The sequence below is a fragment of the Trichoderma gamsii genome, assembly GCF_001481775.2.
Source record: "Trichoderma gamsii strain T6085 chromosome Unknown Scaffold_9.2, whole genome shotgun sequence".
NCBI lineage: Eukaryota > Fungi > Ascomycota > Sordariomycetes > Hypocreales > Hypocreaceae > Trichoderma > Trichoderma gamsii.
The window spans coordinates 185,210-206,915 of record NW_020171346.1 but is presented as its reverse complement, the minus strand read 5'-3'; the positions used below and the strand labels follow the sequence as shown (position 1 = coordinate 206,915).

The 21,706-nt window shown below is 47.7% G+C and overlaps 6 protein-coding genes across 6 annotated transcripts; 3 read left to right on the top strand and 3 right to left on the bottom strand.

Annotated features, from left to right (window-relative positions):
• Positions 1-615: 615 nt before the first annotated feature.
• Positions 616-1,899, top strand: TGAM01_v203345 (hypothetical protein; the record flags this gene model as incomplete). Its single annotated transcript, XM_018801329.1, has 1 exon — positions 616-1,899. The coding sequence occupies one exon, from the start codon at positions 616-618 to the stop codon at positions 1,897-1,899; it is 1,284 nt and encodes a 427-aa protein (XP_018665600.1).
• A 2,914-nt stretch (positions 1,900-4,813) lies between these two features.
• TGAM01_v203344 (hypothetical protein) lies at positions 4,814-5,624 on the top strand (the record flags this gene model as incomplete). Its single annotated transcript, XM_018801330.1, has 2 exons — positions 4,814-5,034; positions 5,171-5,624. 2 exons carry the CDS (start codon positions 4,814-4,816, stop codon positions 5,622-5,624), a joined length of 675 nt encoding a protein of 224 aa, XP_018665601.1.
• A 5,051-nt stretch (positions 5,625-10,675) lies between these two features.
• TGAM01_v203343 (hypothetical protein) lies at positions 10,676-12,156 on the top strand (the record flags this gene model as incomplete). The annotated part of the gene is made up of 4 exons (XM_024549186.1): positions 10,676-10,838; positions 10,910-11,247; positions 11,318-11,627; positions 12,107-12,156. The coding sequence occupies 4 exons, from the start codon at positions 10,676-10,678 to the stop codon at positions 12,154-12,156; spliced, it is 861 nt and encodes a 286-aa protein (XP_024406024.1).
• Positions 12,157-12,313: 157 nt separating this feature from the next.
• On the bottom strand, positions 12,314-14,384 carry TGAM01_v203342 (hypothetical protein; the record flags this gene model as incomplete). Its single annotated transcript, XM_018801332.1, has 3 exons — positions 12,314-12,855; positions 12,915-13,974; positions 14,046-14,384. 3 exons carry the CDS (start codon positions 14,382-14,384, stop codon positions 12,314-12,316), a joined length of 1,941 nt encoding a protein of 646 aa, XP_018665603.1.
• Positions 14,385-15,374: 990 nt separating this feature from the next.
• On the bottom strand, positions 15,375-16,410 carry TGAM01_v203341 (hypothetical protein; the record flags this gene model as incomplete). Its single annotated transcript, XM_018801333.1, has 3 exons — positions 15,375-15,848; positions 15,904-16,317; positions 16,375-16,410. 3 exons carry the CDS (start codon positions 16,408-16,410, stop codon positions 15,375-15,377), a joined length of 924 nt encoding a protein of 307 aa, XP_018665604.1.
• Positions 16,411-17,572: 1,162 nt separating this feature from the next.
• On the bottom strand, positions 17,573-19,395 carry TGAM01_v203340 (major facilitator superfamily transporter; the record flags this gene model as incomplete). The annotated part of the gene is made up of 4 exons (XM_018801334.1): positions 17,573-17,701; positions 17,775-18,172; positions 18,227-19,112; positions 19,246-19,395. 4 exons carry the CDS (start codon positions 19,393-19,395, stop codon positions 17,573-17,575), a joined length of 1,563 nt encoding a protein of 520 aa, XP_018665605.1.
• Positions 19,396-21,706: the final 2,311 nt, after the last annotated feature.

Genomic DNA, 21,706 nt, shown 5'->3' with positions numbered 1-21,706 from the left:
AATGTATTATGGAAGCACGCGCAAAGCTAAGATAGGAGAAGAGCAAAGCACTATTAAGTAGTTCCAATGCGCTTTCATTTACAAATTGGATAAATGGAGATGGACCTCATCAAATATGACTATTACAATAGCACTTTCAGGAAAGCGTGCAAAAAGCATTCTTGACACTTGTTTGTCTAAAGCAGTACAGCCCGCCAACCAGGGAAGCGTGTAAGGACTAAGACCATTTAAAAGGATAGTGCAGAACAAAGAAGAATGGGCATGCATAAAGAAAAAGAAAGGGAGAAACTAAAGGGAAACGAAAAAATAAGATAAATTTCGTAGCAAAAAATAAATACTCAAGTTCGCAAGCAGCTTTTTAAAGAGATGCTGGTAAGAATATCTTCAGCCCCTACGGCATTGCGATGCTAATGCTTAGTCAGCAGTGCTCAAATAGGCAATATGGCAAACCCCAAACACTGAGCGTGAGCCAGCATTTCTCATCTTCACAAAGCAAAAGCGCTTTATCGCATCAATGGCCAAGCGACGCGTTCAACGTGTAAATAAATTCTCTTGAAAGCTAGACGACGTCCGATTTCTCTTTTTTTGGCAGTTCGCATAGACGCGCTTCGAGCCATGGCGCGTCAAAAGACACAAAAGACCCAAAAGGCTGGACCCGCATCAGCCCAGCCATCCATAGGAAACCAGTCAGGCCATCAGCATGAAGCCGAAGCTGGTGAAGTTGCGATTCCGCAGTTTTTTAACACCACGTTTTCGACTCACCGCGTGTCTCCGCTCTTTACTGGCGCTCAGAAGCTGGACCAGGCCCGCCTTGATCGACTTGCTCACCGGCTGCGAGATACGCTGGTTGGAGATGTGGTTCGTGGAGTGCAGATTGGGTTGGAGGCTACAGACACGCCCACGGGTCAGGTTGGACCGCTGAAAGCCGTAACTTTCCGCTGGTTTCAGGCAGAGGATATTCTGGGCGATAAGGCTGAGAACTGGGGAGAGCTGTCGGATGAGCAGAAGAGGGGGCTTTGGATCGAGATGCGGCATGAGAACGCAGCATATGTCGCGCTCCTGCTGCCTGGCTTTTCGCGTTCACGTCAGGGGTCTAGCATAAACATCGCAGCTGCGAAATCATGGAACATGGGCTTTGATACTCCGGACATGGGCGAGGCTGATGGTAGCCAGTTCCTTCGTCTGCCTTTGCTGCTCCTTCGAATGCCCCAAGCTCTCAAGGCTGTCATCGGCGAATGGCTGTCGACAACCTTTGACTGCCGTGTCACCAAGCTCAATTTGGGGACTCGGACACTGGTCAGCATTCTGGAAAGCTGGATTCCGCAAACCGGACTACCTCGAGCCGACTCGGATCTTGTGTTGACTCTCGCATTCAATGCACCCGTAACAGATCCAGGCCGAGAGGCTGTACTTCGACCGGACGGTGATTTAGATGAAGACGAAGACGAAGCTGAAGCAACGGAGCCTGGGCTACGATCTATGGAAATTAGCATCTCGGCGTCAGACCTGCGCCGCTTCTTACGCGCCGGGAAAGCACTGCAGAAAACTTCGAATACCGGTCCGGGCACTGCTCTGTGGGAACGTGATGATAGAGAACGGCGCAGGCTCGCAGGTTCGCACATAGATGACGGATGGGGATGGCTGAAGCGCAAAGACGGCTCTGAATATCCCTTGATGGAGGCTTTAGCGAGCCATCTCAACCACCACATGGCACTGAATCTGTTCCATCCGGGTGTCCGTGTCATCCAAGTGTCATGCGGGGGATTTTTCCTCTCGCAGTCTCGGATCAAGATTGTGAAGTCGGGAGACGTGACTGATGATCTGTCCAGAGCAGCGTGGATGTTTGTGACGCTGTTGGGAGAAAGAGTTCAGACCGACGCGGTACCCTTGGGGACCTGACGGATGCAAACACCACCCACAATGGAATAAACAAATTTCTTCAATGAGCTTTTCCCGATGGCTTGAGATTCCGCTGCCTCATCAACGCATTGAGGCCGGTTCGACTAAAGGAAACATAAGCTACTATTGTGCTGAGAGCACACCTATCACCCTGGCTGCTCTATGTACGTCACCAAAGATTCCCATCATAGCAGGCTCAGAGAGCTGGATCCTCGATACTTGCTCTAGCAACGCTGATCGGAACAGGTACCACGACATATACTGGTTTCGCAGGGAGATGGCAAGTTGGATGCCCGCTTGGCGAAACCGAGGGGACAAAAGGCATTGTCAATATCCATCCTGCAGGATGGACTATCTAGGTATTGAAACGCCAGGGCAAGCTCGGGCTTTTGAGCTACGATAAGAACTGGTCGCAGTACATCGTATGTGCTTGTAGCGCAACGAAGGCACACCCATATGGATATAAGTTGTGAATAGCATCATCTATTGAATAAAGCAATATAGAGTAGTAATATAATAGCATTATCGCGAGTATAACAACTTCCTTATCTCATTCCGTGTGATTTGGCCGAGCTGCTAGCGATGGTTGGCTTTGAGTTGATCCGAATTTAGTGACGCACCGCGTTGCATGGTTGCTAATCTAGCTGTTGCCTGCATTTGGTAACATCTTGTATCAATCTTGGCATGGCAGCCTATTTGTAATCTACGATGCTGCTGCTTGGGAGGGGCGATGAGCGAGTATAGGAGAAAAAGGAAATAAAAAACTTTTTGTTGAGGCTATCTATAATGAACAGAGAGCGGAAATAACAGTTCGGCCAAGTTCCACTGCACTGTAACCCAGAGTGATGTCAAAAGTTCCGATCCCGTTTATGGTGCTCGTTGTAATGCAAAAATATGGAATGCTACGCTCTCTGGTAACATTGTTGCGGCAGTATACAGAACTAGGATTAGGATATCATATTACCCACGAGACAGCGCGCTCTGTAGATCTACCAGTAACTACCTACGAAGAGTAAAATCAGAGTAGTACATAGGCGTTTATTACTGCTAGCGGTATAAGGTGTTGGAAATTGGAAAATCCCTTCTGTCGATCGCAAAACGCCAAGTAACCCACGCCAAAGCCAAGTCAAAGCCAAGACTTGCATCGCTGCTTTCCGCGGATCCCGTTGGCTCCTGCTTTGCCAAGGCCAAGCTTTCGCTCTTCAGGAACAGCCCAGCGATCGCACCTGCCAGATCCGGGGAAGTACTTTCGTAGCTTGAAATGAGGTAATCACCAACTTCATGCAGATCTGTTGTTCGTTTACTCTTCTCCTCGCTTCTGCATCTTGTCAATGTGCGTGAATGGCATTCAAGGACGTGGATCGCGTTCTACAGTATGAGCGCCGCACCATCAGATGCGTGAAAAAAGCCACCTGCATGACCTAGCGTGACAAGGCCTTATTATCAACCCACGACAGAAAGAGGGCGGCGTGAAGCAAGTCTTGGACGGCAATCCGGCATCGCAAAACTGTTTGATAGGCTCATCTTGGGAGTGGCCCCCATCACCACCACCACCAGGATCTGTGAAAAGTCGCACAACAGCACAATAGGAACAGAGAAGAAAATAGCGAAATGAAGAACTGTCTCTAATCTAGTCTTGGACGCACGCAGCACGGATCTCGGACAACAAAGAGAGCGAAGATGCTCTAAACTCCACTGCTTCTTCGTATTCTACCCGACTCTCGGTTCCGCACCGGCGCGTTTCTCATTCAACTCAGCGGGACTGGCCGCTGCTCAAAGTGTGAGACATGCTAACAAATCATACACACAGGACAATGTATCTCACATCCATGCACGGGGCAGATCGAGATAACAGGCGAGGCCGTGTGACACAATGATGGAGCTCAAGAAAGCCATGTCCAGAATAGGAGAGCTGCAGAACCGGCAAAACGCCAAGACCGTTGCTAGGGTCATCGTGTGAACGCATTTTGGCGCAGAGTGGCTGCATTTTTGGAGAGCCGGGGCCGTAGTCCTATGGCCGGCGCCAGTGCATCTCCGCAGAGCTGCCTCTCGCCGGATGGATGAACCGAAAGCCGTATTCGATTTAATCCCTTTGCCGAATGATTCATGACCACTGGCTAACGAAGCGTTAGGCAGCCAGTGCTCTTGTTCATTAGGCCCCAGCGAGATACATAGCCACGATGTTTTCACCGAGAGCTCGTCTGTGCGGAGGAACGTGTCACCTTGAGCAGGGACGCCGCTGTTTGCAATGAAAGCTGAGGGCCAATATCAACTCCAACACGACGACAGGCCACCACCTCGACGCCACTTCGCTGAGCGCTCGTTTACACTCCTTCTTCTAAAGCACAATGACAAGTCACGGCTTCGCCTTGGAGCCAGGACACCACCGCTGCAATTACAATCTCAGCAGCCCTAAATCATATTACCATGCGCCAACGCTGAGTTGTGTCGAGCCAGACCCACACCGGCACTCCAGCAGCCGGATACACGGCTCGGTCCAACACTAGGACCCTGGTTTAGAAAGCTTCCTGAGGAACAAATATTAATTTCTGGTAGCTTGTAGCCGCAATACGATCAGCTGTCAACTAGTAATAAAAACCAAATGGACCCTGATCAGCTTACCACCTGCTTTCACTCTTGTTTTCTCCGACTCAAAAGGGAAACTAACTCTACTGCCAAATGAGCTTGGCGCATCGTTATTCAAATTAGTTGGACGTCTGGATCAAGCTGTCATAATATTTTCTAGTCATATCAATATATCGCCACTTCTCCTTGAGTTGCTCGATCTTCGACGTTTAATCGATCAACGGTTGCTTGGGCAGACTAACGCCGCCCAAAATCACGAATCCAAGCCGCCAGGAACTCAAGACCAAGAGAAAGGGGGAGGGGACGGTGTATCAGGAGCCATTTTACCATGAAAGTCATAGTAGCCGGGGTTACTGGCCATGCCGGCTCAGAAATCGTTAACCACTGCTTTGCCGACGAGCGCATCACCAAGGTCATTATCCTGACAAGGAAGTCAGTCGCAATAGATGTTGAAAGTCACCCCAAAGCCGAAGTAGTGTTGCATCAAGATTTTTCTCAGTATCCCGAAGAGATGATGCGCAGATTTGAAGGGGCCGAAATATGCCTATGGTAAGGATAGCTCCCGGCATGAACGCCATAGCGCGGATGCGAGAAGCGGCATGCAAATAGCCTTGACTCTATTCATGCTTGCTGGAATGACTGTACGATTTGTCGATGAAATTTTCTCGCTAATACGACTTACCAGGGCGATTGGAGGAAGAGTCAACCAGTTCAACAATGATAAAGAACTATGCCGCAAAGTTGGCGTGGAATATACACTGGCAGCTGCGAATGCGATGCTGGACCATCTCGCCGACAAAGTTCCCAGCGGCAAGAAGTTTCGATTTGTCTTTTGCAGTGGCAAATACTCGGAGTGGAATCAGAAGCGGCCTCTTCTCTTCATGGCTGATTCTCGCCGTATCAAGGGAGAAGTCGAAAAAGGTCTATGTGACCTCGCGGATGCAAATCCTGACAAGTTTGAGACTTGGATCCTGAGGCCCTCCGGCTTCATCGAGCCCAATGCATCCATCTCCAAAAGGCTTGTCGGCGGTCTCTATGGCGCTATCACGACCACCCAGGTGGGCAAAGCAATGGTAAAAGTAGCTTGCGAAGGCTGGAAGGACAGGATCATTGAGAACAATGCACTTCTCAAGATGTAAATTGACGATTTGGGGGTCTTTGTTTTTTCCCCCCTTTATAATGTTTTAATACTTGCAGCTACACAGCAACGGCATACGCTTTCAGATACCCAGGTTGGCTTGTCACGAGAGAAATGTTTCGAATATCAGATCATCATTACGATTTTTTTTCCTGGAAACGAAGAGTAGGGTCGAGCGCTCAATCAACATATGGACGTGAGTTGGAGTTAATCGAAATGCGGATCGGGATTAATGTCAGAACGTGTATGGCGACTACTGTTCGACTTCGAGCGACTTCGATGTTCTTCCATAAAGAACCTTTGTGTTTCTCATTTGTTCTTCTTCTATATTTATCTAATCATGAGACCAGTTCATAAAACATAGTTTTCATATACATTTTGGAATGGCGCCCACAAAACGTAGGTATGTCCAGGTAGAGATGCGCTATGATGTATCTTGGAACCTCTCAATATATTAGTCGCTAGCCTGTACACATTCTAGCCAAAAAGAAAATTCCAACTTTTGACCGCCTATGCTTTCTTCCAGAGACAATGAGTTTATTTGGATACTAGAGCAACGCTTCTACCAGGCACGTCTCATTGGGGGGTTATCTCGCTCGAGATTTCTGCGCTGAAAGTGCTTACTTCGGCTCGCGTATCCTTTGACGCGTAACAATTATTATTAATTTTTGGGGGTCTCTGTGCTGCCATGCGGAAGATGTTCTCTGAGCAATCAGGAAAAAATTGTTTTCCACTGCTGCCTCGAATGTCGTGCGATGGAGAAGAGAAACATGGCTCTGCTCTAGCTCGATGTCTTTGATCAAGGGTAGTATTTTCATGGCACGTGTTTTCGTCGCATCCTTATTGTAAGCAGAATCATAAACAAATGAGCTGAGTGAACTTGATTGCCGTTCGTTTTATGCAGATACTATAGAGACTCTCCAGTATTTGAAGTGGCTGCCATATATGCGTCGGCCACTCGCCATATTATTCCGGGACACTAGGCGACAACGAAAGGGATGTTAAGATTAAACGCTTTCTTTGCTCACATATAATATTTGCCTACAGCAAGTTATCCAGTAAAGGAATTGCTAGTCTGGTGAGTACTGGCCCTTAAGTATTAACATTAAGATCCCAATTACTGTACCTTTGATGCAACGGCCAATGCTTCCATTTGTTACTGAACATGCATCTCTATGTGCTTGTCATATAGTTTCTACACATTCTTGGAGAGACTAATGAAGAACAGCAGAATTTACATATTATTTATGGCTTACACGCATTGTGAATAGCGTCGAGACCAGATTTATACACAACAGTCGTTGTGCGTAGAGATATAAGAATTAGAACTTCATGTTCATAACAGCGTCTCATTAAAAAGGTATTAAGCAAATGTAGGATGATATCCATTACTGCCGAATAAAGGAGCGTCTGTTAAGGGGATTTACCAGCATCTACATGACCAAATTGTAGAAAAAAAGGGTTTAGTTACCATAACTAAACGTGTTTCCTAGTTGTTTCTCCCATACTCATTAGCTAAAGAGTTCCTTGGAAACCGAAAATGAAAGGGAAAGGTAATGAGATCGCGTAATTTGCTTTCGTATTGATCTCATGAGTCTGAGCAGGATGGCTGAGCAGTGAGAACACCCTTCAACGAAAGTCTCATAGTAAGACCTTACACAGCCCTCAACTGATCATTTTGCGAGGCTTACAGAGTCATCAGTGCTCTTCTTAGCTTCATACATGCGAAAAGGTCTGTAGTCATAGCGTAAGAAAATTAGAATATCGGTGGTAGTGGCTCTTCAAATGCATATCCACCTGTAACGTTTCTTGTTGTAAATGATCTGGCGTTGAGTCGAAAGTTATGATAAACCGTAGTGTAAGTAAAAACGAGTGCTGATAGTAAAGACGATTCAATTATGAGCTGTCTCATGGCCCCATGAAATAGTTTGGGCTTATGTAACTTATCGTAAGCAAAGAGATGTATGGTATATTCTTGGCGCGGAGATAGTTATGGCAATGCTGCTGGACTCAGTTCAAAAGCATTCATCTATCCCATGTTCTTCGTTAACAAGTAGGCAATATTAGAGATGCAAGGCTGAAACGACTGTTCAATATACATGGTAATTATATAATGAATAAGACAAGGAGTATCTGCAAGTAGTCTTTCTTAATTATCTATTCAGGGTTTCTTCTACTTTGCGTCCGGGTTGGATAAAGATCGACTATAAATACCATGAGTAATCCTGATTAATAAACACTCAGGGGAACGCGATTGCCACGAGTAGCGGTAGCATTGAATGAGGGCTAATTGGACATTGCGTAGTTTTAACTCTCAATAATCTTGGCACTTCCATAGTTTTCTTGATTACATACTGTACAAAGAGTGCTTTAGATAAATGACTTTGGACTATTTCTTCGCTTGCGACTCTTGAATCTTCCATCCTAGGCCGAGTGGAAACTCATCGCGACTCGTTTCTTTGTCTGTGACGAGATTTTCACTTCTTGCTTGGTAGAGAGCAATAAAAATAAAGTCAAACGTATTTTACCAACGAGACAAAAGCGCATGGCATGGCGATGTTCCGAAGCCTAGCTTAGCTGACCATGCATACCATTATTGGTCTATGTATGCATCTTAAAACTCCGCTGCATAGAGTGATTAATAAAGATCTCTGACTACTAACAAAAAACCTCCTTTTCCCCATTTACTTTGTACATCATCTCGCATCTTCGGCGTAAATTGCACCAACTAATATTAGAAAAGGCAACGCCTATCTGATAAACTTGAGTTGTGGGTTATAGGAAGCTTGAAGAACGAAACTAATGCAGCTGATTAGTTCAGAGAGCAAATTCCAATGATTCCATCTGGTTGCATATTTTGAAGATGTTCAATTGATCGAAAACATACTTCAAGATTCTTCAACTTACTGCCTAAGCAGACACGTTTTGGCCCCCAGCCGTCATCATGAGCCATAGATACACTCTCTCTTCCTTCTGGCTGTGTAGTCAAAAGTACACGCAGCTTATACTTTACTCGCCATATTCTCTCACTGGCCTTATGCCTTCTCATTACTTTGTACTGCGCTCCAGGTCGCGCGCGCGCCTAAGCCGCGCCTAGATTACCTATATCCATTTGCGGCAACTCAACCATGCAGTATATTCCGCGCCAATAATTAGCATATCCCGACCAGTATCAGATTCGGCAGCTCGAAGCCTTTCGCCTGCGCATACGGGTCTTTAGTACTTGTAGGTGCAGTCAGTCAGCTTATGGGGCTAAAAAGCCGCGTCTTCTGTCGGTATTTGTCGTGCAATCAAATAGCCAGCAGCCGAATCTAGCGGGCCAAGCCGGTTGCCCGGCTGGTCAACGGACCTATAGTATAATGTTTGATGATAAAACAGAAATATCATCTCCCATTTTCGGTGGTCCAAAGCAAGGGTGGTCAGCAAGGGTCGGGCCCAGGGAGACTCTTTCATGAGCCCACTTTCTTCTTATGCCTGCAGGATCGTGCAGGCTGTTTTGGCCTATGGTAAGCCAGGCCCAATCGTTCACCAACATTACCACTTCGCGAATATGTGAAGAGAGAAGATGGAAATAACAATGCCCGTGTGCTGCATCTATCAAATAGCCGTATATAATCGTGATCTCTTTAAGCCCGCCCAATCAACTCATATCCAGGGCTCTAAACTATCCCCTTGGCGTTATTCTCTTCTTGCCTACTTCGTATATAGGCTACTTTTAAATGTGGACACTCTCTTTCGCAAATACTTGTAGTATGCCGGTTGTAAACGAAGCATGTGAGTGGAAAAAGAGTTTAGAATCCCCGCCATGGTTTTTCCTTAACCTTATGTGGCTCCCCTGTCAGCTAGGCATGTCTGTATTGGGCCGGGCGCCAGATCAGAACCCGTGTGCTCGTATGCGTGTGAGGCCGAAGAAAGACCTATGTGGAAACATCCTCACTGAAGGTTGATGGCGACAGGATACGATTTGTTAAGGATGGCTTGGGGTCGTAAGACATGATGCAATAGTAGAGGGTCGTTGTGAGCCTATCGTTCTTGATCCAAGGAGAGTGCGTCGCCCAATCAATCATAGAAATGCTCATAAGGCTAAATTAAGCATGCATTTCTAAGATGAAGGCATAAAAAGTGTCTAAGCAGCTGGAGCTGTAGTCAGCAATAAGCCCCATGGCTCCCATTCGATTCAGCCCACAAAATGGACCACTCTATTCCTTCCTCATGTAATCGTATCAGCACCAGGGGCGCTGGTATATACACTGATCAACTAGAAAAGGCAGCTCCCAGACAACGTGGAAACCGTTCGCGGGGGTCACATCGTGTTTGAACACCAACGAGGACCGCGTTGCTATACACGTAGCAGGGATCGGATGTAACGATAGCACCTGATGCAGTCGATTCAATCCCAAACTGGGATGTGCCACTCCTGGCTATTGTTGTAAGAAGATTGATTAGCGAGAGATCATGATTGGGTATAATGAGCCAAGAACGGAGTGAACCGGTATGGCCGAGACAGGCATTGTGGTGATGACTGCAGCCAACTGTGTTCATCCGAGATCAATAATAGGAAATACAGGGCTCGGTGTATGTGCTCCCGAGCCACCAGCACTCGTCTTCAAACCCAATGATAAGGCTGAGAATGCCTTGTAGATTACCTCCTTGTCGTATTTGGCCAGGGCTACATATCTGTGCTAAGAATATTCTCCCTTGGCATTAACAACTCTAGCCATGTTACCATTCGCAATTGCTAACCGCATGGAGGTGGTGTGAGAGCCTCGCATCGATAGCGCGTGCTAAAAATCATCAAAAAAGGAAGCTCGAGATTCACCGTTGGATTGCTACCGATGATCCGATGGGCCGATTATACCTCGTTAAAGTTTTTGCCGAACCTTGTATACATAATCTCATCTATATTGACGATCCTGGTCAGTTATTGGACGGGAAACGTATATAAAAAGCCAACATCGCTTCCTTCCGGATCGACATTCTTTCTCAACAAGCTCGCCACTTGGGAATCAATTCGGTTCAGCAAGAGGTCACTTCTCATCTCTGGCTGTCACCATGGCTGTTTTCAATGCTGTTGTCCTTGCCTCACTTGCTAGCGCGGCCGCTGCCAAGTCTGTGCCCGCCAACCTTCAGAATCTCTACAACTCCATTATTGCCCAAGGATCTTGCAACGACCAGCTCGCTTCTGGCTTCTATAGCGAGGATAACGATGGTGGCAGTAAGTCTTGTCCTCAAGGGGATTTAGAGAGATGAACAGCGGTCTGACATGAAGCTTGTTCCTTGATATAGCTACCTCTTACTGCGGTGACCATCTTAACGACTATGGCATCGTCTACCTCCAGAGCACTGGCGGCAGGCTAGCCAACATGGATATCGACTGTGACGGTATTCAGGGAGGCCCTGCTGACGACGGCCGCTGTGGCGACTCTTCTGATACTCAGTCCATCACCGCCTTCCAGGATACTGTCGCGAGCTACGGCACCGGTCAACGAGATCTCGATGCCAACGCTCACCCATATGTCGTCTTTGGTAACGATGGTAGCAGACCTGGCTGGAAGACGTTCGATCCTCAAAGCGTTGGCGTCGAGCCTCTCTCCGTCATGGCTGTTGTTTGCAACAATCAATTGGTGCGTTTTCTTTTTATCCCTAACTGTAATTATTTACGATAAACTCCTCGACTAATGCTATCTTGTTTAGGTTTATGGAGTCTGGGGAGATTCCAATGGCGATGATGGTGACTTCCCTGTGGTTGGCGAAGCTTCCATTGCTCTCGCCACTGCCTGCTTTGGTAACGGCATCAACGGTGACAACGGCCATGATCAAGATGATGTTCTCTACATCGCTTTCACTGGCTCTGGTGCCGTTCCTGGCGCTCGTGGCGCTCAATGGAATGCTCAGGACTACACCGACTTTGAGAACAGTATCAGCGCCCTCGGTGACAGCCTTGTCGCCCGTATCGGAAACAGTTCCGGTGGTGGTGGTGGTGGTAGCTCTGGCGGAGGCGGCGGTAGCTCAGGAGGCGGCGGCGGCAGCACTTGCTCGTGGGAAGGACATTGTGCTGGTGCTTCTTGTGGCAGTGATGACGACTGCTCTGATGATTTGACCTGCAGCAATGGCGTTTGCAGTGGTGGCAGCAGCAGTGGTGGTGGTGGAAGTTCTGGCGGAAACGGTGGTGGCAGCTCTGGCGGTGGTGGCGGTAGCACTTCTTGCGATTGGGAAGGACACTGTTCTGGCGCTTCTTGCGGCAGTGATGATGACTGCGCCGATGATCTGACTTGCAGCAACGGCGTATGCAGTGGCGGTAGTGGTGGAAGTAGTGGTGGTGGCGGCGGCGGTGGCAGCTCTTCCTGCTCATGGGAAGGACACTGCTTCGGTGCTCCTTGTGGCAGTGACGACGACTGTTCCGATCCCTGGGAGTGTGTTAACGGCTCTTGCGGTAACTAATAACTTAGTTGCCGGGAGAAGCTAGATGAAACGCCTTCAAAGTCGAGTTTGGAACTTCCTTTGTATATATTACCATCCGCGAGATCGGATGAGTTTTTGGGCGTCTAAATACATGGCAATGTTATAGAAATCTGAGATGTTGATCAGTTATTAAGACAAGCAGCATATTATACAAGTGGAATCCAAAACAAGTAGGATTGTTTTTATTGTGTATTCTGTCCAGAAGAAAAGGAGTAGGGCCTGCGTTGCTCATGATCCGACAATCTTGATGCGTCCTTCGAGCACTGGCGCTATCACTCGCGTCCAGTCGATAGCACATTCAGCCTCCTTTAGGCAGTCACACACCTTGGACTTGATGCCTGCTCTATGAGCCCAGCGGCCCCAGAACTTTTTCATCAACAATATCTCCATGTCTATCTGGCTGTCTGAATCGCTTCCTGTATGGTCACTCTCTGTTCCTGTGTCAAAATGATCGTCATCGTCGTCGTGAGGCTTCTTGTTGAAGCCCAAGCGTGAGCGCAAGAATTTGTGCCATGGATCTTGATAGTTTTCATTAAGCTTGAGTCGTGAAACGTGGCTCTCGCCCTTGAATACCTCAGACGGCAACTCAGTGTGGCCGCATTTATCGGCGACGTGGTTCCAATGCGAAGATAAGTGGCTCCACTGGCCGACTGTTCGGAGAGCCATAAAGTACTGCCGGAGCATAGCAGAGATGAGCATTCCGCTCTCTTCATCGATAATTTCCTCTACCTCTCCCCCTTCGGACTCGACGAGCAAGCTGCTGAAGCCATCTAGCACCAGAGTTAGCTCATTGCATTTGACAAAGTTCTATGCTCTCCAAGAGGCCTACCTTTTCCACGGCCCATATAACCTCTAGTCGCCAACACATATTTCCTTTCAGGCTCATAAGTCTTGCCCGCAATCTTCACTGACAGTATTCTCTGGCCAGATGGCTTGGATGGGTCAAATTCATACTCGATGCCCGATACCTGCGAAAATCTGCCTTCAAGGGCAGGATACAATGAGACCCCATTCTCCAACGCGTCCCAGATTGCTTGCCCCTTTGCCCTCAAAAGGACGACCGGATCTTCAAAGGGGAAGCAGGAAGTGATATCCTTAATTCGGATAGCTCCTGGCGGATAGATCTGGTCACCGCGAATCGTACCCCCTGCCATGATGGCACAGTCGGCATTATGATGGGCACGCATGATGTCGCACACAAAGTTACCCATATTGGATTCCTTCAAGCGTGCCGTGATGAATCGAGCATCGAGCGGCATGGCCGTCCATCCCACGGGCTTGGACAGCGACTTTTGTAACTTAGACGTCAAGCCATCTACCAGTTTGGCTGTGGGCTCATCCTCAGGTACATCGGATGTAATATCTCGTCTCCAGATCTCGAAATCCCACCGTTTAGGGTCATTCTGCTTCCGCCGTGCCTCGATATAGCTGAGTTGCTTGAAGTCAGTCCCTGAACGTAGGACATGGGTGCCGTTCCTGAAGCTATGAGCATAGTAATGGTCATGGCCACCGAGAATGATGTCGATGATGCCATCTGTTTGATCAGCTAATTTGTTGTCGTTGGGCTCACGCATGTGGCTCAGGCAAATGATAATCTCTGCGCCTTCCTCTCGCAGCTTTGGTACAAGCTCTTTGGCGACAGCGCTGGCGGACTTGTAGATGAGGTTTGGCGGAAGACTATTAATAGTTGCAAGCCACTCCCTCTCACCCAGGCCGATCAGACCCACCTTGATGCCGTTGGAAGTAGTGAGCATATGAGTCCGTTTGGCGTTGCCCAATGGGACATCCTCTCCCAGCGCGGGATCCAAAACATTGGCCAGCAGCCATGGGAAGTTGCACTTCTCAGCCAAGTGCTCGAATTGCTTTACTCCAAAATCAAGATCGTGATTCTAAAGTTGGGGGGTGTCATCAGCTGCCGTGCTCCATCTCACAGAGGCGTTTCCAAATTCAGACAACTCACTCCAACACAGCTGGCATCCGTTCCAATAGCATTCAATACCGGAACCATGTGTCTTCCCTTTGTAACGCTGCTTTCCAGACTGGGGTTGAAAACATCGCCTGAGAACAGGGTCAGAAGTCCAGGCTGGCCTTGATACTGCTCCCCCTCCTTGTACTCCTTGCAGAGCGTCATGAATCTCGCCAGACCACCAACTGGCTCTGCACTGGCCTGGTCGACATGATAAACATCGTTGTAGTGCAATATCCGCAGATCCGGTGTCTCGGAACTGCTGTTGCTCTCAAAGCGGCCCGACGAGAAGGTCACTTGGGGCTCCGCCGTGGGTTCAGACGCTTCTCCCATGCTGATCGCTGCCTGTATTCAAAGATTGTGGTATCAATTATATGTCGAGTAATCTGATTGTACCCCTCACGAGCTTTTAGGTGTCAATTCGTACGATATTGTCGTATCACCGCCTGTCGGCCCGTGACCTGCAAGTTAAGCCCAGTGGCTCCAAGGCCATAAAGGTGCTCACGTGATGCAATGTCAACTTGTTTCTTGGCATGTGCACGTTGGATGCAAGTCAATTGAGTAAAAATCAGAGGATCACGCTGCTAACTATATGCGATACCCAAAGCAAATATGATTTTAGATCTAGATTGCCTTTCTTAGGATATTTGACCGGGACCGATGCATCCTCGCTGTCTACTCAACGCCTGGTAGAGAGCCATAACTATCGATATCCGCCGACCAGGGATCTGTCAATAGAGGCCAATTAGCCGCCGGACATTTTCAATGCAACAGACCCGCTTCAACGATGAAATGGAAATAATGATTCTTGGTTGGCATTGTAAAAAGTAGAAGAAGAACGACTGGGGAAAAAAAGAAGGTAAAAATAAATTATAATCTCCGATACTGGGAATCGAACCCAGGGCTGCTCGGCGCTCATTGATGAGAGCGAGCGATGTTAGCCACTACACCATATCGGATATTTGAATTGAGAAGATCCTCGCTATTTTAGAGTATACGCCTATAGTTGATAAATATCTCAACCCCATTGAGCAAGTGAACCTGAAAGGAGTAAAAGAGAATCTCAAAGTTGTAAAAGAGAAGTACCGGGTTGCATATATGTACTACAAGTGTCTAAAGAAAGACAGATCTGGCAATCAACGGTTTCGTGAAGTTGGCATTGTCTCAAAGCGCAGGTAAGAGTGATCCATCGCGTCGGTCTCATGTGACATCTGTCTCCATGTACTTCATTGTGATAAATAGGAGCATGGATAAAGATGCGACGAGTTCTATTTGTTCGCTTGTAGGCTCGGATATGAAAAGTATCTATAGCTATTGAAATAATTAGATATAATTCTTTTTGCGCAATACTTCCATGATCACTCCATCGAGATCTTCTTTTTCGTTTAGTTGAAGAATTTTCTTCCATTTGCTAACTTCATCAGCCTTGAAGTGTGCGAAATGCCCGGGGTCGTATATCGTTCCTGTTACAAGATCATGATACCCAACTTCAATGTCCCCTCTTTCCAGCGCTTCTAAACCCCGAGATCTTGCCGCAGACCAAGAGTCATGACTGACCTTGTACGGCTTTCCCTGAATTCTCTCCAGCGCAGATAGGGTTTGGTTCTGTGTGATAACAAAGGAGTTTACAAATACATAGGTGTTCTTAGTCTCCTCTAGGTTTCGCAAAATTGCAATAGCTGCTCTTGCTACTTGGTTAACGGTGGTTGTGTCAAATTCCTGGTCACCTGAATCGTAGATTGTCACCTCGCCCTTGTCAATGTCCCACCCCAAGGTTCCTTTACCTTCTTCTAGAACCTATGTGAACACATCAGCGCAACTCAAGAAAATATCTTATGGAAGAGGGACTCACCCATGAAAAGAAACTTCCTACACAAAGGGCCGTCCAGGTAAGTCCTTGTGACTCCTTCGTACGAAGATGGTCGACAATAGCCTTTTTCTCAGCAGCAAAGGGAGGATAGCTAGTTACTCCAACCAAAGACGTATTGCCTCCATACTCGCTAGGCAAGAATCTGCGCACGCCTGCTGCCGCTGCGGCGTTGATAGCCGTCAACTGATACTTGGCGGCAAAAGTGCCGGTTGTCGAGACGACTGCATCCTGTCCCCGAAAGATGGCGACGAGTGTGTCGAAATCATCGTATTCACTGCGATGCATCGTCACATCTGGCCCATACGAAATAGAATTCGATGGTCTCGTCACAGCGGACACATTGAATCCTTCTCGCTGCAGTGCTTCTACAAAGGCCCGACCCAGGCCTCCGCCAGCCTAGTAAGCTTTATTAGATATCTCGGCAGTTTCGAACGACATGGATAGATCTCATACCGCAAATACTATCACATTTCGAATGGGCTGCGCCATTGCTAATCTTGTAGATCAGTTGGAATTGTTCTTTTGCAGAAGGCGTTTGTTCCAAATGGTGCAAATGGTTTTACTCAAACTGTTAAGTTTGTACAAGTAAACCAAGCTAAGAATGGCTTGCTCTCAGATATTTATAGTGAAATGAAAGAGAGAGGAAAGGAAGACGATGATACAATCTGCTACCTACCCTTTATCTTAGGTTACAATGGAAGCATTCCCGCTCTTTTACAACCAAGGATTGACAGATACTATAATGAGGGCATATACCCTTCTTGGAAAGAAAAGAGGCTTGTAGTGGATGGAAGGCAAACTAATTGGCTAGATCCTCATTCAGTACGCCCTCCGAAGATTGCATAAAGGTTCTGCCTGTACAAGTGAAGTAGCATTTCGCTGACTATCCCAGCTAATCTATTGACTTATTGTAGTAAATAGTGGAGCGGGGTGACTTCATTCGGGGTTCACAATCTATTTTTTCTTTTCTTTTTCTGGCTTCTTTTATTCCTTTTTGGGAGAGGAGATTACGATCACAACAGGATCTGACTGCCGATGAGCAAAAACGACCAACAGAGGCGGCGTCAAATTGGCTTTTGGAGGGGGAAAAAGAGGAAAGAAAGAGGGAGAGAGGAGAAAAGAGAGAAGAGAGATTATGTAAAAAGCAAAAAGAAAGATCTCCGATACTGGGAATCGAACCCAGGGCTGCTCGGTTCAAAGGTTATTGAGAGCGAGCGATGTTAGCCACTACACCATATCGGATAGTGAGATTTCTTGATTCCAAGCGCTGGAACATTGCCTATTGAAGCTAGAGCAATGTACAGGCAAGCACCCAAGGTGAATTACAGATCGATTTACACCTACTGGCGTAGAACTGGGAAAATGTTAACAAAGGGGTTTACAATGCTATTTAATAGTCGAATGACATTATTAGGGAAGAGGCTTGTGTGTTGGATCATGTTCTTGATGATGGACTCCAGGTTCATTACACTCAATCGTTGACTTGTATGTGCGGAGAGTCGAACCAGATGAGTTAAAAGTCTGTCGAACAAGAACAACAGGGTATCGCATTAGTGTTATCTTTTCCCTTTTTTCATCGCTCCTAGGCCTAGGTCCAGCATAATCCTCTTGTTTCTCTATGTACAAATATGCTTGAAAATCGTCCAATGCTTTACAGAGCAGCCTTTCCTCTAGACTCAAATGGCAAGAAAAGAGTGAGAATGCCGGCAGCGATGAACAAGGCGCCACTCGTATAAACTGGCGCGGATGTTTGAAGGTTGGCAAACATGGCAATAATTGGCTGTTGTTTCATGTTAGTTTGGCGAATCCTTATAGTCTCAATTGCAGGTATGGAGAGGAGAAACAATACGTACAGCCATGATACCAAAAATTCGGTTGGCAGTAGCAGCAATGGCGTTGCCTGTGCCGCGCTGAGGAGTCGGGAAGATCTCAGGAGTATAGCCGTAGAGCACAGCATACATGACGTTGCTGCAGAAGTTATAGGCGCAGTTCCAGCCAAGAAGCGACGCGCTGCTCTTGGCGGTTGTAGAGCAGTACAGGAAAACGCCAGTCAGAACGGTAGAAATAGAGAGTGTGCCCTTGCGGCCGATTCGAGGCAATTCAACGAGCAAGCCACCAACCAGTGCTCCGGGAACACCCAGGACGGCAATGATCAAGCTGTTGCGGTAAGTGAGATATGTGCTCCCGTCGCCAAAGTCGACACCCTTTTCGTTCTGGATAAAAGGCAGAAACGCGTTGTAAAGAGGGAAGCCTGGTATGATTATTAGTTTGGATAAAAAGTATGATCAGTAGAAATGAAACTCACCCAATCCGATCAATGCCCAAATGGTTGCAATAAGAGTCGTCGATAAGCCAAGTTTGAAGGTCGAGAACAAGGCTTTGACTTGTTTGGTGTCAATCTGTTCAATCAGATGTCTCTTGACAACAGCCGAGACGTCGACCTGGGCAACATAACCTTCGGGCTCACATGCCTTGAGATCTTCAATTGTCAAGGAGCTGGTCTTGCCGTTGCGCCTGGCGACTTCGTGAATCACTCGAACAGCGTCTTCGTCGCGGCCCTTGCCCATAAGATACTTGGGCGACTCGTACAAGGAGAAGAGCAAGAATCGAGCCAAGAACATAAGAAGTGTCAATCCGCCCATGGTGATCAAAAAGTATCGCCAGCCCATGTTGTTGTGCTTGAGACATGGCTTCTCTTCCTGAGAACAGGTGAGGTTACCCAGAAGAGGCCATGCGATCAAGGTCGCAATCACCTGAGCGACAGCCCAGTCGATGGAAAGGATGGTAAGCAGGTATTGGTGAGTCGGAGGAAGAAATTCGAGGAAAATGGCCGAGTCGACAGGCAGGTTTCCGCCAACACCAAACGACCAAAAACAGTCGAAGATGCCAATCGCGGCAAAGTTGGGTGCGCCAGCAGCAATCATGCCCCAGAGAGCCGTCAAGCCGAGGGTGAGATTGAAGGCGATTTTGCGGCCAAAGATATCGCAACCGAAGCCCCAAAAGACGGCACCACCCAAGAGACCAATGTTTTGTGCGAGAGTCAAGAGCGGTGGGCGGCTAGGAGAGAATTCGTTTGCGATGGGTGTGAAGATGAGGGAGGTTACAATGGGCCATAGATTGTCGCTGGCCCAGCCAAAGCCGACGACAATGAAGAGCTGCCATTGGTACCATCCCATTCCGATTTCTTGAATCTAAGTGAGACATGTTTGATCAGCCACGATTGCTCTGTTTGTTGCCTCAACAGGACAATGCTTCTAGCTTCATAATCATGAAGCTGTTTTTGTCACTGTGGTCGCAAGCTAATTAAATGGGAGACTGGCTTACAGCGTGATTCAGCACTTTGGCCTTTGCCTCGTACACAGGGTCGAGGGCGCCCTTGGGAATGACATCTTCATCGCTACTGACAGAAACGCTATTTGTCTCGACAGGATCTCGGACTGGCACAGTCTTGCCGTCATCTGATGGCGAACCCATTGCGAAACAGATGCCAGGAATAAACAAAAGTTAAATCAAAGTATACGACAAAGAAGACTCGCTTGCTGCAGAGATTTAATGAGACAAAAGGTTGACTTGCGACTCTGCCCAGTCAACGCAAGATGGATCAGAAAAAAAAATTGAATGACGAGAGTCAAAGCACTCCTTCGGCCTGTCGCCTCGACGCTTAATATGTACACGGCCAAGCCATGTGTAATACCACCTTACCACACGAGATGAAAGCCGATGCTACTTCACACATGGCGCTAGGAACTACCTCCATGTAGTCTGCGTCGAGAAGAGTTACGTTAAGACCTCATTCATGCCTCGTACTACTGCTAATAACGGTTACGCGCCACGGTTCCACGAGCCGAAAAGGCCCTCTCCAATCCACCTTTTCTGTCAAGGGCGCACGCAATGCCTTGATCATCTGCTTGTTAGCATCCCATTCAGCTTTTGTGGCTTTCATTCTGATGCTAGCTAGCAGGTCTTACTAAGTGCCATGTCGGGGATGTTTTGGTTGTACGTCGATGGCGCAATATCTCGCGGCCTTGGGTGATTGCCTTTAGCACGAATCAAGATGGAGATGTTGGACAGGGACCACCACAACAGCTACGTGTGGGGGGGAGTCCGTGGGCTGCTCGACAGGGCTGCTAGCAGATTTACAAGGCCCGTGAGGTCTGTCCAACGAGCTTTTCCTGGCCAGATCGGCAGTGTTTACGGAGCTACTGCTGTGTAGCGGCATCTAGACGCAGGTGGCTTGCGGGAAAGCTAGAGCTGAGGCGTCGGCCAAGCCGTGCTTAACCCAGGGATACCACTTGGCAAAGTACTTGTATGTAGACGAGAATGGGTTCAGAGAAGGCGTAGAAAAAACAGGATCAGGGCTCTGTAAGTCGATGAGAGCGCCCGTTTGCATTTCAGGAAGCTATACTCCGCAAGCTGAAGAGCTTCTGCGAAGTACTTTGATAATACCGGTAATAGTAGTATTCTCAATACCATGTGAAAGTTCAAGGCACGCAAGTATTGCCAGGCACATGTCGTGGATGCTGTAAGAAGACTCCAGAGTACACTTTCATAGCTGCTACTTGATGCGCTCGCAAGGCAGCAGCATCGCAAAAAGTTCCTCGACTTCCGAGGTACCAAGAATGAGCCCCCCAAGAGCTTAACGTGAATTCAAAATCCGCCCCATCGCAGATCGCCAGGGCTCCGAACGGGGAAAAGATCCGGAAATTCCCAAAAGTCCAGAATCTTACAGGTACCTCGCTTTCGAAAATTTTCACTTGTGATTACACTCGCTGCGCTGTCTGCCTTCCTATACGGATCATTAATCTATCTTTTTCTCCTTTTGCTCTCTATTCTTCTTCATATCCCATCTTACGCGGTACCCCATCCGGTCATTGCCCAGACGAGGATCCAATCGCGTCACCGAAGCTTTGGCCACTGCTCTAGGAGCTTACAGGGGTGGCTCTTCTAGGCTTCTCTTTTTTTGATGCTCGCTGCTTTCTGATGCTGCACCCATGCGGCTCAGGTGTCCATCGGAACGAAATGGTGGCGTGTGGCTCCTGGACCGGTGCACACTCAGTTGGCTATTTAGTGGCCGAATTGACCGTGCTACATACCTACCAATTCGAGGAAGTTTGTTCGGCGCTGGGTGGATTCTGATTTGGCCGAGTCTTGTTCATCCCCAGCAGCATCCCTCCGCTATAGGGAGGCGTTACTTGAATGCCACATATCTTATCAAGCATACTCATATAACGTGATGCTACAGTACTAAGTCGTACTCTGTTCCCAATAGTATTTTGTTCAGAAAAATGTTCCTCTGCTCTTATACTTTGTATGAAGAGTACCTATTCGCATCCGGATTGTAGGTATGTGGATACGCCCGAGCAAAGTTTATGTACCAATTCAAGCACTCAATGACGTGGAAAGAATCCGAGTACTGTTACCTCATATCCCTCACCGGTAACTGGAGAATTATGTCATGATTGTGGCTTTTTTTTTATATATATATATACCAAGATTTACTACCGCAGCATGAGAATAGCGCAATCATCGTACGTGCCAGCAGCAGATACAGCTGAGCTTCATCCCTTGGCAAAATTCGGCTCGACCATCCCAGCAGCATTTACAGGCATAGAGAGTCCACCGAATCGTCAGCACTGATTGCCCGTTTTCATATCCTGTGCCGCGCATCTCCACTCTTGATCCACTGTCGCCTCGAGAGCCTAGCGCAGGTCCCGTTTCCCTCGATGAAGTCGTTTTATCACGTTATTGTTCATACCCAGTAGCCAAGGGTGCAATGGAAATTGCC